Source organism: Vombatus ursinus, unplaced genomic scaffold (genome assembly GCF_900497805.2).
Source record: "Vombatus ursinus unplaced genomic scaffold, bare-nosed wombat genome assembly UNPS02000580.1, whole genome shotgun sequence".
Lineage (NCBI taxonomy): Eukaryota > Metazoa > Chordata > Mammalia > Diprotodontia > Vombatidae > Vombatus > Vombatus ursinus.
In genome coordinates this window covers 8967092-8986363 of record NW_020940358.1, presented here as the reverse complement: position 1 = coordinate 8986363, position 19272 = coordinate 8967092, and the positions used below count along the sequence as shown (strand labels likewise).

General features: G+C 41.4%; 1 protein-coding gene across 1 annotated transcript in view; it reads left to right on the top strand.

Moving 5' to 3' along the window:
* Positions 1 to 19272, top strand: part of CDH4 (cadherin 4) — a 1142022-nt gene that overhangs the window by 1097208 nt on the left and 25542 nt on the right. The window contains exons 11-12 of the mRNA XM_027850675.1: positions 12895 to 13148; positions 16481 to 16623. Of these exons, the coding sequence (XP_027706476.1) occupies positions 12895 to 13148; positions 16481 to 16623 (397 nt within the window). The remainder of the gene's footprint in view (positions 1 to 12894; positions 13149 to 16480; positions 16624 to 19272) is intronic.

Here is a 19272-nt window from a genome sequence, read left to right as displayed (position 1 = left end):
GGAATTTAACCCTAATCTAATTCCCTTCCCAATTGCCTAATTGTGATGGGGGAGAATGCAAATGATAAGAGGGAATTGCTGAGCCGTTCTCTCTATTTTCCACCCACCAACCGCTTGCATTCCAGCAATGACCTTGGATGTGATCTTGATGTTATAATACCTAGCTTTGGGCAGCCCCCAATTGATAGAGAATAAAAGAAAGAAAAAAAGCAAGTTGGGTTATGCTGTGGTCTTATAGGCAGGATATGATGTATTTAGCCCTGGGCTTCACAGCTTTAGTGGCCCAAGCTGAGGTTTTAGTGCAGCCCAAACTCATTTAAACTTTTGAGAAGACTGGTTATCTTCATATCCGGGGGTAACTAGGCAGATTGTGGTGGGAGTAGCTGGCCTCCCTAATTGAAACTGTTGCAGCAAATTATCTATTGATTTCTCCATTACAAATATGTTTTATTTTATCCTCCTATGATCTTTTATTGACTGTAACAGTTTTTTGGAAGGCCTCCTAGCTCAGAACAGTGATATAATTTTTAATGCACGACACTACATTATTCCTTGTCCCCTGGGGAAGCAAACCAATAAATATAGGAGAAAGATCACTTGCCTTTACCAGCTTGTTCAATTATGACACCACCACAATTTTATTAAGCAATATATTCATCCTGCATAACCTTCATCCCTCCTTATTCTCAGGAAGACTCTTGGGGAAGGGCTTGCTGGCTCTGGCTACATGTCAGTTACAGGTGAGAGACTTGGGACCAGTCATGGCAGAACATGGTATGAAGCATGTCAGGATTGAACTCTGATATAGGATTGGAGGCTTTTAGAACTCTAAGTGTTTAAGTAGTCAGGAAATCTGGGAAGTTTTCCTTATCCCTAAAGAGTTTGTTCTATTTTCATATATGTTGAGGCTCAAAGATGCCACATTTACTGGATTGGTCCCTATTTTATCCCTTTTTCAGAAGTATTAGGATACTTAAGCATCCTCTTAGAGCCCCAAACAGGCCCTGTGATCATACATCCTTCCTTCTTAATAATTCCTTACATGTAAATACTTACATGTATGGGGTAGTAGAAAGAGCATTGGATTGGGAAACAGAAGTATTAACTGACATTATGTAAGCTGTGAGGTAGTAAGAAGAGCATAGAACATAGGTCCAGAAGATCTGTGTTCTGCTCCTTGGGCAAGTTTACTTACCTTGTCTGGGCCTCAGTTTCCTTATCCATAAAATGAAAGAGTTAGGCTAGGTAATAATTTCTAAGGTCTTTTCCAGCTGTTGATCTTGTTACCTATTTCAATTATCTCAACTTTCTGGTCAGGCATCCCTTTCAATTAAAACATACTCCCAGTGTAGGTATATTTATTTATAAACATGTACATTGTAAAACATACAAAAAAGGAAATAAAAAGGTTAAAGGTAAAATAATATTTCATCTTAGAGCCAATATGAAGCCACTGGGCAATAATATGGTCACACTTGTGTTTTAGGAAGATCATTTTGCCAGTGGTATAGAGAAGAAATTGGAAGAGGGGGAGACTTGAAGCAGAAAGACCAATTAGGTAGCTGTTTCAGTAGCCCAGCAAGACATAATGAGGGCCTGAACTATGGTTATGTTTGTATAAGTACAGAGGAAGGTATAGATGTGAGAAATGTAGTGACGGAAATGACAGGATTGGCAACTGATTAGATATGTGGGATGAGGAGGGTGTGGAGTCAAAAATGAGATGGCAGTGCCCTAGACACCAATAAGGAAGACTGAAAAAGGGTTGAGTTTGGGGTGGAGGAGAAGATAATGTATTAGATCTTCAATTTATGGCAACCCATCCATGCCTACACATCCTATGCTTATTCTGTCCCACCCAAATGAAAAAGAAGGAAGCACAGCTCTTTCTCACCCTCCACTGGATATCTGCGGTAGCCATGAGGTGATCTGGGAAGCAAAGGGTGGGTATGCTGGGGCCAAAGTGGGGAGAGAGGAATTTTCCCAGTAGCACATGCACTACATCTTCTGGGTGTATGCACAAAAGATGGAGAGGACAGGGTGAGAAAGGGGATGACAGGAGATAAGGTAAACTTGTTTTTGATTGAGACAGACCCCATGATTGGCTGTCATGGGCGGGTAGGATGTAAATCATCTTCCCCCCTTCCACTGGTTGATCAGTCAATCAACTAGCATTTACTATGTGCCTGGCACTGTGCTAAGTACTAGGGATACAAAGACAGGCAAAAGACAGTCCTTGCTCCCAAGAAGTTCACAGTCTAATGAACAGACCCCCTTTGGGAGCCTATTCCCATTTAGAAACCCTTGCTCTGGATCACTTCATTTTTCATCCCTCCAGCCTGTTCTTATCTAGCCATTTCTTCAGTCATACTTTTATGACTCAGTATTTCCATTATCCCAGAGAATCTCTGCCCAAGACTACGTATTTTTAGCCTGCTTCTTTCTACTTTCTACAAGGCCTTATAATCTCTTTCTTTGTAGGCATAACTTGCCCACTGTAACTTTGGCCAGCTGGCTATGAAAGTCTTTTGTGATGGTCTCTGAAAAACATCCCTAAAGTAGATAAAAACAGGTATCATTATCCTTACTTTACAGGTATGGAAAATGAGGTACGAGAGAAATCAGTGTGACATGGTGTAAAGAGGTTCAAAACCTGCCTTGGATGCATTCTACTTACATGACCTCAGACATGCCCTTTAACGACCCCCCACAGTCCTCAGTTTCTTGATTTATAAAATGAATGGACTAGATGGCCTCAGAGGGCCTTCCAGCTCAAAATCTATCATTGTGTGATTTTATAAGGGGCTTATGTAAGAACGCACAGAAATTGAAATTAGATCTCCTGGCTCCCCACACTTTCCTTTATATAAGGTTATCTCTTCATCCTGGATCTGTAATCTCTGTCCTAAAAGCTGAAATCTCCTGGTAAAGTAGAGAGATATTATAGCAGAAGTTAGATTACAGAGATAAGATTCTGGACATCTGAATTCTGGTACAGGCCCCTGCCAGTAACCTACTATCATTTCCTTATCTGGCCTCAGTTTCCCCATCTACAGAATGAGGGGGTTTGGACAAAGATCTCTAAAGATCCTTCCAACCTGGATAGTCTATAATTCTAATTGGCTTTGTGAGGTGCCCCATCCTCACTGAGAATCCTTATACCCTCCCCAATGCCACATATTCTGAAATTCAATGAAATTGACCACCTTGCTTTCCTCAAACAAAACATTCCATCTCCCAACTTCAGGCATTTTCTCTGGCTATTCCCCCATGCCTGAGATGTTCTCGGTCTTCATCTCTGCCTCCTGGCTTCCTTTAAGTTCCCTCAAGTCAAAATCCTATCTTCTACTGGAAGCTTTTCCTGATCTTTCTTAATCCGAGTGCCTTCCCTTCGTTAATTATTTTTTATTATCTATATATAGCTTGTTAATATGTAGCTGTTTGCATCTTGTCTTCCCTATAAGACTGATTTCTTTGAGAGCAGAAACTGTCATTTGCCTTTCTTTATATCCCCAGTACTTAGCACAAGCACATAGCAGGTGCTTAATAAATGTTTATTGACTGACTAGTACAGGAGTTTGTTATTGTGACTATTAGCCTAATCTCCTTCCATTTAAAGTTGCAGAATCAACTCTCTAAGAAAATGGGGAAAAGTGTGGCTGAATTACCAGGTTCTGTTTAGGTGGATGTAGAAATAGTTCATCCTTTTTCCTCTTTTGGTACTTCTATAATATGTAGCTGGAAACAGCTGTCTCTGGGCCCCATCTTCAGTTTTTTCCTTCTACCCAGGTCTGGCACTCCCCTACCGATTTAAATAGCCATATCCACCTTCCTCTAGCAAGAGAATAGATCTGCTGCTCAGTGGGTTTTCTTAAGCCCCTACTTGGATGAATCATAATCAGAAGTCCGGTGGGCAGGATGTGCATAAATATAATTTCTTATTAGATGTTTATGAAAGTTTGACATGTTCAGCAGATTGGCAGATGTTGTACAAGATAGAAAAGAAGGATGAATACTGGAAGGATAGTTTGGTTCCTGAAGTCCATTAGTCAAGTGTTCCAGGAGCCAGTGAGGTATTTATATAGGCACCTTTATCATATGTCTGTTATTGAATTCAACAGTAATTCTATGAGTCAGTGCCTGAGGAATCAGTGAGGTAAAGGTGATAGGGGAGAAAAGCGTCTGTTGGGGAGGGAGAAAGAATGCTGAATGTAAATCTGCATTCTTTTCGTTTATTGGCTATGTGTTCAACATAATTGTGGGTAAATCATTTATTTTACACTGGGAACATTTGCACAGGTGTTTGAAGCCAATCCCTTTAGTGGATTCTGCCATTTCCAAGCTGCTTTACTTTTATAATGCAAGTTTTCTGCTTTGGGCCCAAAGCAGCTCTAGTTTGAATTCTGCCCTTGCTCTCTCTTCTTGCCCTCCTCCTTCCTCTTTTCAGAACATGCTGGCCCTGAAATCAATCAATAACCCTCATGTTAGAAGCTGTCTTCAAGGGAATTGATAGACTTCTAAATTAATAAATTATAACCAACTGTCCTTCCCAGATTGAGGTGTATTCCTGCATAATTCAGCCCTGGGTGATGTATTGCTAGCCCCTGCACTTAGAAGAGGAAGAGAAAGAGAAAGGTGTAGGGAAACTTAGAAACTGTAGTATATTGGGGTTAAACCTACTGAGAGGCTATAGGCATTTTGGGGAGTGGAGAGAGGGGCAGGCATACTAACCAGGGCTTTCAGTCAAGTGTAGAATTATTAGCAGAAGAATATTTTCCCCAGAGGCAAAAACAGTAAATGGGGTGGGGAGAGAGGGCAGTGTCAAAGAGGACAATCTGATCACAGGTGTATTGAATAGCCTTTTCCCCAGCACAATTATGCCTGGGGGAGGTTGCATCAAATAATGACCTGGGCCAACAGAGAACCGTGAGATGAGGTCCGATGATGGAAATCACTGCTGGAAGTAAGTAAATACCCCCACACCTGTGCCAAATATCAGCACCCTAGTGCAAAGCCCCATTTGCTACATGCTAGTTGCATTGCTAATCAAGTAACATCGAAGGCCAGCAAACACTCATCTTTTGCTCTAGGGAGAGATGGAAAGAAATCTGGGGAATCAGGTCAAAGTGCAAAATCCTTTAACACCAAAGTAACCCCATAAGTTTCACTATACTTTCCACATTTTTTTGGAGTTCCATGTTTGTGCAGCTGAGAAGTGAGTTCAATACATGGTTTAGGGATTCTTCATACTCACAAATGGTGTGAACCAGGCTGCACTAGTTGCAAAGAACCATAATTGTAAATTTGTCGTTCGCAAAACAACAGAGCTCTGTGTTCCTTATGAAGGCATATTTTGCTTCAAAATCTTTTAGCGGTTCAAGCAGAGCTCAGGTGAAAATACCATGCTTGTTTGAAAGTATCCTGAAATTGTAGCCATTACGTGTTTCTCAAACTTGTTTTCAGGGCAACTAGGTGGCACAATGGATGGCGTGCTGGGCCTGAAGTCAGGAAGACTCATCTTCATGAGTTCAAATCTGTCCTCCGTCACTTACTAGCTATGTGACCCTGGGCAAGTCACTTAACCCTGTTTGCCTCAGTTTCCTTATCTGTAAAATGAACTAGAGAAGAAAATGGCAAACCACTCCAGTATCTTTGCCAAGAAAACCTCAAATGGGGTCACAGTGTGAGATATAACTGAAACAACTGAACAACAACAACAAAACTTAGTTTCATTTAAGTGGCTTATGCCAATAGCTAAAATGCATGGAATCTTACTATAAACAAACTACAGCACAGGGGAGAGATGGGATGGATATGTAGATCTGAGAATCTTCCACCAAGAGATAATAATAAAAACAATGGAAACTGATGAGGTCGCTGACACTATAAAGAGATGATTCTGCAGGAACACCAATAGTTAAGGAGCATTTACATGCCTTTGTAACAGTTGTTCCCCACAATGCAATCTATCCTCACTCCCTCCTTTTACAATTTCTAACTTCTGTCAAAACTCAGCTCAAGGGGCAGCTAGATGGTGCAGTGGATAGAGCACCAGCCCTGAAGTCAGGAGGACCTGAATTCAAATCCGGCCTCAGACCAAACACTTGGCACTTACTAGCTGTGTGACCCTGGGCAAGTCACTTAACCCCCATTGCCTTTAAAAAAAAAAGTGCATTAAAAAAAAAACTCAGCTCAAGAACTATCTTTTACATGAAAACTTTTTTGATCCCCACAGGTACTACTACCTGCCCTCTCCCATGAAAAAATACCTTGTTTTCATTTTAGATCTACCTTGTACATCTTTTATATGTGCATTTTCTATCCTCTAGTAGTATATAAGCTCTTTGAAGGTAGAGAATATTTCATTTTTTTTTCTTTATGTCCCCAGCACCTAGCACAATGTTGATTAAGTGATTGCTATAGCATGTGTCTTTAGGAAGATGGAGCAATTACTGATGCCACACATTCAATGGAGAAAATATTTAATATATTCTTCAGACAGTGTGTGATAAGCGAGAATCTTTGACTACCACAACCTCCAGATCTGACATCACCTATTACCTGGAAGAATAAAGAAAAAAATCATTTGTTAAGAATCATGGAGATTCAGAAACATTACAGTATTACAGGCATACTCTATGTAACATTGGTTGGTTGACAAGGGCACTACTTTTGGTAAGGTAACATCAATAGGACCACTTAGTTCCATAGGAACAATGTTATAATTGAAAGATAAGGTTAATGTAATAAATGGGATGTATGAGTAGTGTTAAGGTAGCCTTTCATAATGTTACTGTATAGTCTCATTATGATAGATTAATTACATTGTTAGAAGACAATATTTGTCAAGGCAATGTTAGATAGCATATGCCTATACGTAGGTGACTTTTCCATGTTGTTGATGTTCATTCATTTCAGTCATGTCAGATTCTTCATGACTCCATTTGGGGTTTTCTTGGCCGAGATACTGGAATGGTTTTCTATTTCCTTTGCCAGCTCATTTTGCAGATGAGGAAACTAAAGCAAACAGGGTAAGTAACTTGCCCAAAGCCACACAGCTAGTAAGTATCTGAAGCTGGATTTGAACTCAGGTCTTCCATGCCTGGAATTCTATCTACTGTGCTATCCAGCTGCCCATAACTAGGAAAGCCGACCTTTCTATTATGTTTCTCCAAATAAGTGCATGTGTCACAGTGGGCTTGCGAGAAGACATGACCACTTATTCATAAATGTGACATAGTTGTGTGAAGTGGAATGCGTACCTTCTTTGGGTGAATGTCTATACGTCTTGTCATGTGGCTTTCCAGAGACCCCCAAAGAAAAAAATAGCAACTGAAGGTCTACAATAAGGAATAAATTTTAAAAGTAATGAATTTTCTTTCTTTTTATGATTCTATTTCCAAAACTAATTATTTATAAAGAGGTTGTGCTTTAATAATAGGCCATTAGTAACTCAAACAAATATTTAGTAAGCATGTTTGTATTTTACAACTCTTAAATTTGATACTTGATAGTCTAACTTAGGGGCTAGCAAACTATGGCCCAAGAACCAAATTGGCCTACTACCTGCTTGGTTTTTGTTGTTGTTGTTGTTGCTGTTGTTGTTTTACCAATCTGTGTTTTTACTTTTTTTAAATATAATACCTCTGGCCTAACATTTACTTTTGTATGCTAATTTGATAAAACCTTAATTCATTAAGTTAGCGTTGAGAATAGAAGTGAACACATAACCACAATTAATTTGCCTGCTATTCTTCTCTACTCTGGACGTTAACTATCTTTGACCTTTAGCCAGGTTCTGAATATAACCACAGCTTTAAAGAGACATACATGTAAGGTCCAAGCATTTTTAAGATATGAGGACTATGATATGCCCCTGAGAAGCTATAGCAATATTGGAGTGACTAGAACTGGTTGAGTTTTAGTCCTTCATAAAAGAAACAAGTCCAGAAAAGGTTTGTGAAGGTGAGAAGAGGAGGCATAATTTGTCAGAGAGAAATAGGCCAGGTAGTTCTAGTTGCAGTCAGGCTATGAAGTGACAGACATGGACCAAACATGTTAAAGGGAGGCTGAAGAACCTCTGGGAGTTTGACCCAGTTGCCTAGAGAGCTAGAAATACTGCTAATCTAATGAGGTGCCCTTCTTGCCCGTTCTTAACAGAACCAACTGGCTATTCTTGGGATGCTACCCCAACAAACCTGAGCCAACAATTACATCACCTTTCTAGGAAATGAAGGCCAAAATTAAGTCCTTTAGGTTTTTGCTCTTTTTCTTAAGTTGCTAATTCCCAAAGCCTTCTTTTTATGCTGTGACAGGCACTGCTAATAACTATTCTTGTAAACATGTCAAGAAGACATGATGGATGATGATGATGACGGTAATGATAATAATGATAATAATAATAATAATATTTCTATGGTACTTAAAGGTTTGCAAAGCATTTTCCTCACAACTCTGTAAGGTAGGGAGTTCAAGTATTATTAGATCCATTTTATAAATGAGGAAACAGAAGTTCAAAAAGAGAAGTGGCTTACCTCATATTCATTTCTCCCAGGATTGTTTTGAGGATAAAATGAGATAATTATTGCAAAAAGGCTTTATAAATGATAAATCACAGAAGACAATGGAGGTGTTGTGATTTATTTCTGCTCTGTGGTACTCTAAATGGACATATAGTTTACATGTCATTAATTCCCTTAAGGTGGGTTTCCTCTTCTGGACAAATCAGTTGCTTCCCATCGTTCAGATTACTCTGGAAGTTGCATCTCTTCCTCCATGCCTTCAGTAGTCTGTGCCTGGAGAGCTAAAGGCCCACCAAATGGGTCAGAACCTGAGTCCAGAGGGCAAGGTTAGGAAACAGCCCCCTCTAACACTGGAGCTGACCAGACTTGATGGACAATGGGAGCAATTCAAAGAATCATCAAATCCCTGAGGGGATTTAGAGGCTATCTAATCAAATCCTCTCTTAAACAGGATTCCCATCTTAGATAGTCCATGGCTAATAATGATACATCCTCCAGAAGCCAGACAAAGTGGTGAGCCCACAACTGCCAACCAATCCAATGTACATGTACTAAGTTCCGATCTCTCCACAATACATACCAAGACACCATGCTGTGTGCTAGGGATACAAAGACAAAACAAAATATGGAGCTTACCTTCAAGGAGCTTACATTCTATTGTGGGAAATATGAAATATACACAGGTATGTTTATACATGACAATTTCAGGAGGGAGAGAAAGAGCATTAACAACTAGGGAGATCAGAAAAAACCCACAGAAGATGTCAAATGAAACCTTGAACCTTGAAGAAGCTAGTAATTCTAAGAGGTGGAATGTCAAAGGAGCATACTACAGTCACAGAGGAAGAGAAGCAAGAAATGGAACTCCAAGTTTGAAGAATAGCTGATTGGCTACATTCCAAGGAATGTAGAATAATTAAAATGGAATGACACAAAATAATCCTGGAAGAATAGGTCATAACCAGATTGGAAAGGATGTTTAATATCCACCTAAGGAATTTAAATTTTAACTTGTAGTCACTGGATTCTTGAGCCAGGGAGTAGCACGATAGGCCTTGTGATTCAGGAGGATTATTTTGGCAGCTGGTAGAAGGTAGAATGAGAAAGACAGAAAAAAAGGAATGCAATTAGAGGGTTATAAGGATAGGCTATACAAGAGGTGATAAGGGCCTAAACTTGGGCAGTGACCATGTGAGGGAGAGAACATGGATGCAAGAAATATTGTGGAGGCAAAATCACTGAGGTTTGATATTAATTGACAGTGGGTGTTAAGGGAGAAAGAAGAGTGAAGTATGACTATGAGTTGCAAAAGTGTGACTAGAAAAATAACGGTGCCCTCAAAAGAAATAGACAACTCTAAAAGAGTAGGTTTGAAGGGTGGGGGGAAGAGGATAATGAGTTTCATTTGGGACATGTTGAGTTTGAGATGTCCATAAGTCATTGGTGACATGGGACTGGAATTTAGAAGACTAAATAGAATGGAATATTAAGTTCCAGGAATCATCTAAACAGGGATGGTAATTGAGGTCAACAAGCTTTTATTAAGTGACTGCTAAGAGCCAGACTTTTTGCAAAATGTTGGATGGGAGTTAATGACATCAGTGAGAGAGATGTTTTAGAGAGAGAATGAGAGAAAAGACAGCACAAGACCTCTGGGAACACCCAAGTTTAAGTGGTGCAACATGGATACTGATTCTGCAGAGGATACTGAGAAGTGGTTAGCCAGGTAGGAAAGCCAGGAGAAGAGCAGTGTCATTAAAGTAGGAGACAGTAGCATTCATTTACTCATTAATTGAATAAGATTTAATTTGCTCTATGTGCCAAGCACTGTTCTATGTGCCAGGCACTGGGGTTATAGAAACAAAACTCCAACTGACCCTATCTTCACTAGGGCTTGCATTCTATTGGGAGGAAACATGTACATAGAAAAATAAATACAAAGTAATTTCTGGCAGGGGGAGAACAGGACACTAGCAACTGGGGAAATTGAGATAGGCCTAATAGGGGAGGTGGCCCTTAGACTAAGTTTTGAAGGAATCTAGGGATTCTCTTTGACAGAAATAAAAATTAAATACATTCCAGGCATAGGGGACAGCCTGTGCAAGGCATAGCGATGAGAGATAGAAAGCGTTGTTCAAGATAAATAAAATAGGCTGGAATATAAAATGTATGAAATGGAATATGTGCAACAGTAGGCTGGAACCCAAATGTTAAGGGCTTCAAATGACAGAGAGAAGTTTGTAAGTTATCCTAGAAACAAGAGAGAGCCACTATTGTTTCATGAGCAAAGGAATGGCATCTTCAGACCATGTCACAACAGTATGGTGTGCTGGATAAAGTGCCAATCTTGGAGTTAGGAAGACTAAGTTCGAGCATTTCCTCTAACACCCATTTCCTATGTGACCATGGGTAGGCAAGTCACTTAACTTCTCTGAACCTCAGTTTCCTCACCTGTAAAGTGGGGTTAATAATATATATAGTACTTGCTTCATTGGATTATTGTCAGGAGCAAATGAGCTAAGATATAGAAAGTTCTGTGAAAGCTTTAATGCACTGTGTAAATGTCAGTTGTTATAGAAAGAGCTCGGGTGTCAAATACTGCAGAAGATCAAGAAGGCTGAAAACTGAGAAAAGACTATCAGATTTTGTAATTAAGAGATCATTGGTAACCTTGAATAGAACATTTTGAATTTATTGGTGAGATAAGAAGCCAGATTGCAAAGGCTTGAGAAGTGAGTAGGAAGTGGAAACAGCTAGGCCAGATGGCTTTTTCTAGGCATTTGGCTGTGAAAGGCAAAAGAGAGATAAGACAAGACCTTGAAGGGATCATGGCATTGAGTAAAGGTTTTTGGAGGATGAGAGACACCTCTGTGTGTTTGTAAGCAGCAAGGAAGGAACCAATGGGCAGGAAGAGAGTGAAGATTAGAAAGGGAGGGAATGGTTGAAGAGGGCTATGTCTTGGAGAAGATCAGAGAGGATGGCATCAAGAGCATAGGCAGAATGGTTCTCTTTGGCAAGGAAACTCTTCTCTTCATCAAAGACTGGGGTGAAGGAAGAGAGAATTGATGATGGTGTTGGGGAGCGTAAATGTGTAGAACAAGAGAGTAGAGGGAGTTCCTTTTTCTCAGTAAAGTAGAAAGGCAAAGTCAGAGGTGAGGAACCTATGTCCTTGAGGCCACATGTGGCCTCACAGGTTCCCCATCCTTGGGCAAAGTCGTCTACTAAAAAGGAGGGGGAAGGGGGCTTGAAAAGACACAAGAAGGTTTGGAACAACTGTTTTTAGGAGTATAGTAAGAGAGCCAATTGAGGAAGAATAAAAAGATTGCTGCATGTGGTGAGACCCAGTAAAAATAATATAACACTCATTTGTAGTATGCCCATATAGCAGAGAAGTGTGACTTTCTCCACTGGCATTCTGCATCGTCCAAGTAGGAGCAGAGATGGTGAATGATGGGAGTAATCCAGGGTTGGGGTTTCACAAGGCATGATTAGCAAGATGACAGGAGGATAAGGGATTTCAGGGTAGAGGACAGGGTATAATTGAATTGCTTAACTATAGGATCAAGATTGTAAAGGAAGGGAAATTAAGCCAGAACAAAGACTAGGAAAGCAAGGGAAAGTGAAATACCTGGAGGTAGTAGTGATAATGAAGAAGAGGTTTAGGAGGACTGAGGCAAAGGGAGAGGTAGGAGGGTCAATATAGGTCAGAACTGTGGTCAAGCATAGGAATTACAGAATTCTGAATCATGAAGGTAGAATATTGTGCAATGGTGAGATCAAAGGTTGACTATCCCTATGTATCAGCTTTTTTTCACTGTAAGCCAGGTACTATTCAGCTCCTTGAGAAAGGAGGGAGAATGAGCTAGGGTCCAGTAGAAAACTACTACCAGGATATGATTTGGGTGTTATAGAAAGAAAGAGAGAGTCGTAAAGAAGGCAGGTTACTGAAAGATGGCAACAGAGGAAGGTGTGGAAGTAGCAGTGAAGGGCTAGAAAAAAATAACTATTCCTCCTCCTGACCCAGTGTGTCATGGTGAAGAGGGGGAGAGAGAATAAAGTGCATTCAGAACTACAGAGACCTCAGGATATGGTATATTCTAGGGGCAGCAAGATTCTCATGGATGTGAGAAGACAAAAATGTGAAAATAATGCCTTCTAAGACAGCACAGTCTGCTTTTGGACAATGGTTTGCATCAGTGGGTGATACCACCTTCTTGTTCCTTCCTCCGTCCAACCTATAGTGCAACCTTGCAGCTCCATACCAGTTCACAGTATGGGACTTGAGGAGTTCTCACAGTTTTTACACCTCAAGAACGACACTGCCTTCCCAGAGACTTGTATCCATTTACTCTTCTTGTTTTCCTTGTTCTAGGCTGTTGACTATGAGATGAACAGAGCTTTCATGCTTACTGTGATGGTATCCAATCAAGCACCCCTGGCCAGTGGGATCCAGATGTCCTTCCAGTCTACAGCAGGAGTGACCATCTCAGTCATGGACATTAATGAGGCCCCGTATTTCCCTTCTAACCACAAGCTGATCCGCCTAGAGGAAGGTGTTCCTATGGGGACAGTACTGACCACATTTTCTGCTGTGGATCCTGACAGGTTCATGCAACAGGCAGTAAGGTGAGTCCCTGAAGGAAAGAAAATCTTTGACCCAAAGGTGATAGCTCAGGTTTACCCAGCTAAGTTGTCCTGGAAGAATACCTTGGGAAAAGCTGCCCAGACCCAGAGCTCAGGTGCCTTACTCACTGTAAAAATCAAAATCAAACTTGCTTCCCTGACTTCCTTCTCCTCTGTTGAGACACCATAGAAAAGAGTCCCAAGTGGCTATCACAAAGTTCTTATTCACCAGACTCATACTCCCCAGGTTAAAAAAAAAAAAAAAGGAAGAATACCTCACTCCTCTCTTACGTATTCCTTATCCTTATTTTGGCCTCATCATTCCACCCCTCCCTGCTATGCCAGCCCACCATGCCTCCTCTGATTTAACTTTCCTCCCTTTTTTAGTCTTAACACTATGGTTAACCAATTTAATCATATGCTGTCCCTTTCCCTAGGAATCCCTTGTCCCCTTGTCCTGTTGTCACGCATGTCTTGCCAAATCCCAGCCCTGGGTTTTCTGCTACAATCTACTTTTGTTATCCCTGTACATGTGTTGCAGTACACTGATGGAGAAAGTCACACAGTCATGTCAGTTAGGTCCATTACAAATGTATATTGTCCAAGTTCTACTAGACCCTTGCTACTGTTGTTGCACAGCAGTCCTCTTATTTATTCTTATTCATCCCTGGTTCATGTTCATTCTCTTCTCTCTCTCTCTCTCTCTCTCTCTCTCTCTCTCTCTCTCTCTCTCTCTCTCTCTCTCTCCCTCCCCCTCTCTTCCCTCTCTCTCCCTTTCTCCCTCCTTCCCTGCTCCCTCCTCCCCTCTCTCCCCTCACCTATTCCAAACCCTCTCTTCTCTCCTCAAACCTCCACCACCCCTCTACTTTCACTCTCAGCAGAGAGCCTTGTCTTCTGATTTACTAAGCACCATCTGACACATGAGTGTCATTTTCTTCATGGTTCAACGTCTCAAAAAGCTCTCTATAACATCAAAATCAGCTAGTCGAATACTTTTATTTTACAGATGAAGAAACTAAAACCCCAAAAGGTTAAGCAACTTGCTCACAGTTACACTAGTAAGTGTTTGAAGCAGGATGTGAACTCGGGCCTTCCTGGCTTCAAGTCCAACAGTATATGCACTAGATTATGCTTCCTCTTTGTCTAAGAACCAGCCTAACTAAAACATGGTGAGGCTCATCAGCTGATTGACTAAAGAGAGATATGGGTTTGGGCCATGAACTTCAAAGACCATTTACTTACTAAATCACAGAGATTTTTTATCTACATAAGTAGAGAGAATAACCCCATGAATAAAATCCTCAGATTCTTGACATAGTTGAGCAAGCAGGCAGTGAGTCCATCTCCCTGTTTGCCTGGTGGAGAAAGTCCTGAGTCAAGGGATTTTGGAGGAGTGCAGAAAAACTTTGGAGATATGCCTTAATCCACTACCTCTTCACACTATCCTTATTCGGCCTGAGCTAAGGGACCTGCTCAAGATCCCTTATAAAAGAACATGACCCAGAGAAGTACTGCATTGTCGCCTCCACAGAATGGCCAGCTTGGCCATTCAGGAGGCTCGGCAGGGTTGGAGAAGCCTCAGACTTGTACAGTCTAGCCATCATATCCAAAAGTGCCTCCCCTAACAACCTCCAGCCAGGGGCTGTTCAACTTCTCTAGCTGAAGTTCCCAGACCACACATTTTGTGGAAAAATTGTTGTTTTGCCAGTGGATCAAGTGGCACATTTTGAAAACAAAAGGCATAAAGCTGTTTACCTGGGGTTTATCGCAGAGAACAGTGCTTTGCCATAGCAGACTGAGGCTATTAAGTTCAGCTGAGCTTTTCCCCAGCACAGCTTTCTGAAATGCAAAATGAGGTTTCTTTCCCCCTGTGGCTGACGCAGCAAAAAGATGAGAGAGGAACTAGTCAAAGAAGCCTGCAAGGAAAGGCAGATTTGAGAGCCATAAGGACTGGATACAATCCTGAGTGTGTAAATGGGGTCCCTGCTTTACAAAATGGGTGAGTTTCTGAAAAGATTTTTATATATGAAATCATTATAAACTGCTTCTTGTTTCAAAGGTGCTGCAGGCACTTGGAATCAGGAAGACCTTGGTTCAAATTCCTCCCCCTCATATTTACTAGTTTGTATGACCCTGGGTGAGTCATTTAACCTCTGTGCCTCAACTCCTTATCTATAAAATGAAGGGGTTAGACCCAGTGATCTCTAAGGTTGCTTAAAATTCTAAATCTATGAACTTTGATCAATTTCCAATTCAATTCAACAAGCATTTGTTAAGTGAGGCACTGTGGAGACAGAGTTAACATGAAAAACAGTCAGTCCTCAAGGAGTTTCCATTCTACTGTAAGGGATGCAGGGAAAATGAGGGAGGAATCATTAACTCCTAAGGGGATCCAGAGAGACTTCCTGTAAGAGATGGTACATAAACTGAGTCTTGAAGGAAGCTGGGAATTCTAGGAGGTAGAGGTGGCATGCTGGGCATGAGGGACAGACTGTACAAAGGCAGAGGGATGGATGATAAAGCGCCACGTCTGGGGAATGGCAAGTTGACCTATTTCGCTGGAATAATGAGTACATGAAGGGGAGACGGTGGGTAAAAAATGTGGAATTCAACAAGAATTCTAAGGTGAATTATTTTGCAAAACTAATAATTACCCACTTGGTCATCTGATGGGAAAGAAAGGATACAAAAGATATAATCACGTATTTAAAGACTTTACAATCTAAAGAGACATAGCAAAACTTCCGAAGGAGAAAGACATTAGAAATCTTTCCAAAGCAATATACTCGCAACCCCAGATGAGCACATTAACTTAATACTAGGGGAGGATTGAGGGCAGAATCAAAGCCAATGGGAGGGTGGGGAGGAAATAATCAAGATTCGGCTTTCCTCAAACCTTCTCCAAGCCTCAGTTTCCTTATTTGTAAAATGAGGAGTTTGGAGGAGATGCCCCATCCAACTTTATTTTATTTATCCAATTTTATGATCTTATAATTATAAGTAGAAAGAGAAAAGCTGGGCTTCTCCCAGTGAATAGAGAGTCATCTGCTAGGAGGCCTATAGGGTAATTTACAAGGAGAAAAATCAGGAGAGTCTGCTACGCCGAACAGCTTCACCAAGCATCCTGGGATGCTAGTAACATTGTCTCATGCTGATATTAAGTATGAGCTGGCTCTGGCTCTTGGATCTCTGGAGGTGACAACCCTCATTGCTGCCATCTTTCCCCTAATAAGATCAGTGGTACTTAAAAGAAAAAGAAAAAATCCTTTATTTCAAATTCTACCAAGGGCCCATCAAGAGAGAACCTTGCCTCTATTTATTCTTTTTCTCCATAGATACTCCAAGCTGTCCGATCCAGCAAACTGGCTGAACATTAATGCCACGAATGGTCAGATCACCACGGCGGCTGTCCTTGATCGAGAGTCTGTCTACATTAAGAATAATGTCTACGAGGCCACGTTCCTGGCGGCTGACAATGGTGTGGCCCAGATCTGCATTGTTCATGCTTCAGTGAGACCCTAATGTGATGCATTAGCAGGAATGATGCCCTGACAGAGTTGTCAGGATAACTTATCCTTTTCCCAGGTTCTACAGTCAAAAGAAAGGGGGAGAAATGTGAAAGTGGGACAGGAAATTGGTGAAGTAAATTAAATGTGCACAGGATTCAGAATGTGTTATTAAAGGGAAGCCAAGGCAAACAGAGGATTGATTTGGGAAGTTTGCTCAGTGGGGCCTGTGCTATGCTTCTGACAGCTTTGGGAAAAAAGTAGAGAAATTGGAAAAGGAAGATGCAGAAGCCTTTGCAAAGGGCCATGGTCACAGGGAAAAAAGCAGAGGAGCTAGGGTCTGACCTGTCCTTCCATTCATTTAGACAGTCAGGAAGCATTTAGTAAGCACCTACTACATGCTGGGCACTGGGCTAAGTGCTAAGGATGCAAAGAAAGGCAAAAGATAGTCCCGCCCTCAAGGAGCTCACAGTCTATAGGGGGAGACAATATTCAAATAACTATATGCAAATAAGCTCTACACAGGATCAACTGGAGATAACAACAAAGGGAAGATACTGGAATTAAGAGGAATTCTAGGAATCAGGAAAGCCTACTTGGAGAAGGTGGAATTTAGAAAGGCCAACATCACCCACTGCATCCTGGGCCACTGCCAGTTGTCTTGACTTTTGTCTTGCTACCAGACTTTGATGACTCTGGAGGAGAAAGGCAGGCTGAACACCTGGCATAGCTGTGCCTCACTTAAATCCAGTTCACTTGAAAGTCAAGACATCCCCCTCATGATGTCATTGACCCTCTTCCAGAACAAAGGATCAACAACAGCAGTAAGGATTTAGCTGGGACTTGAAAAACGCAAGGAAAGTGAGGAGGGGGAGATAAGGAGGGGGAGAATTCCAAGCATGGGAAGAAATCAGTGAAAATGCCCAGAGTCAGGAAATGATGTATCTTTTCAAAGGAATACCAAGGAGGCCAGTGTCACTGGATCACAGAGTACGTGTAGGGTGAGTTAGGTTTAAGAAGACTAAAAAGGTAGGAGGGGCCATTTGTTTAAGGAACATTTCTTCTCATGTATAAGATACTATGCTAGGAAGCAAGGAGAATATAAGAAAAGTATTTCAGAAAACTTGGGTTTTAGGTGAGCGCTACCCCAATTAACTGTGTGACTTTAGACAGTTCACTTGCCCTTTGGGGTCCTTCAGTGTCATCTTCTTCTAAATAAAGGGGCTAAAAGAGAGAATTCCTAAAACCCCTTGTATTTCTCTGTCCCCACTAGGAGCGATAAGTGAATGTTGCTAACACTTTACCGTTCCCATGAGATGAAAAACTTGCTGTCAGCTAGAATAATACAAAACCAAAATGGGGTCCTGTAAGAGGTAGTTAGTTTCCTGTCACTAGAGGTGTTACCTTGAATGACTGACCACTTGTCAGGGAATGTTCTAGCACAGACTGTAGTTCAGGCTAGATGAGATGGCTTCTGATGGTTCTTCTGTCTAATGGTTCTTTTGTTCTAATCCTGTTCTTCCTGGAAGAAGGTTCTGCAGGTGGGAACTATGGAAAGAAGGGCAAAAAACAAGCTCAAAGTTATTGCTTCTTGGAAAAACATACATGTGTGAAAGCAAAATCCCAGGCTAATGTTAACCCTCTAGTCTCCTCCGAGGTCCTAGCCTTTTAAATGCTATAGGAGGCCACAGTGGCCACTCTATTCCCTGAGCGCTCTGGAAGTCAAAGATGCTGCCCTGATATTTGTAGTGCAAAGACAAAGGGTCTGGTGCCCTTCCCTCTGCTCCCACTGCAGCTCCCAGAATTGAAATTGCATGAAGATTTCTGAAAAATGAATCGTCACTCTAATAGTGCAGCCATAAAAATGCACATGAAAAAACATCTCATTTAAAATTCCTTCCTGAGTGCTCAGGGTAATGGCTAAAGTTTTATCTAGGTTAATAGAATCCCTTTGCATGTCTCCCTGCTTATGTGCTGTGTCATCATCTACTTATCAAAGCAGCTTTTCAAAGGCAAGAACAAAGCTGCGTTTCCTTAAATTTGTTTTGATGTGTTTTGTGAAAGATTAAAGAGACATCCCCTTGGATATATTTTTTACACACGGTCTGCTTCAACAAGAACAGGCAGCTGTTAATGCAAGGTCAGGTGCCTCCATCTGAAGCCAGATCCAGGATTAGAATATTGCTGCTCTCCCCTCTTCTGTCCTTACCTTTGGTAGTGTGGGAGCTATGTCTGCATGCCATCCCATCAGGAGGGCAGTCTGCTCCCCCTGGGAATCAGTCAGGTGGATGGTTTGGAGTCTTGTAGAAGAATTGGCCTTTACAACTGGCTTGATAGTGAATAAGATGTCATTTAAGTTGGTCTCATAAACTCTATGGGTCTCAGTTTCCTCCCCATAAGATGGGATGGGGGAGCAGTCAAAATATCTGTCCTCGGGGACATAGACACACTCTAGATGCCCTAGGTTTTCTGGCTTTGGGGTGTTTGTGAGGCTTGAGTGGCTGCTACATTCATCCCTCCATTCACTAGAGATAGATGGACTTTAGGAAGGGAGCAGGTCAGTAAAGGATCTCCACACTCTCCAAGATTTCTTGGGCTACTAAGGGAACTCTGCCTAGCTG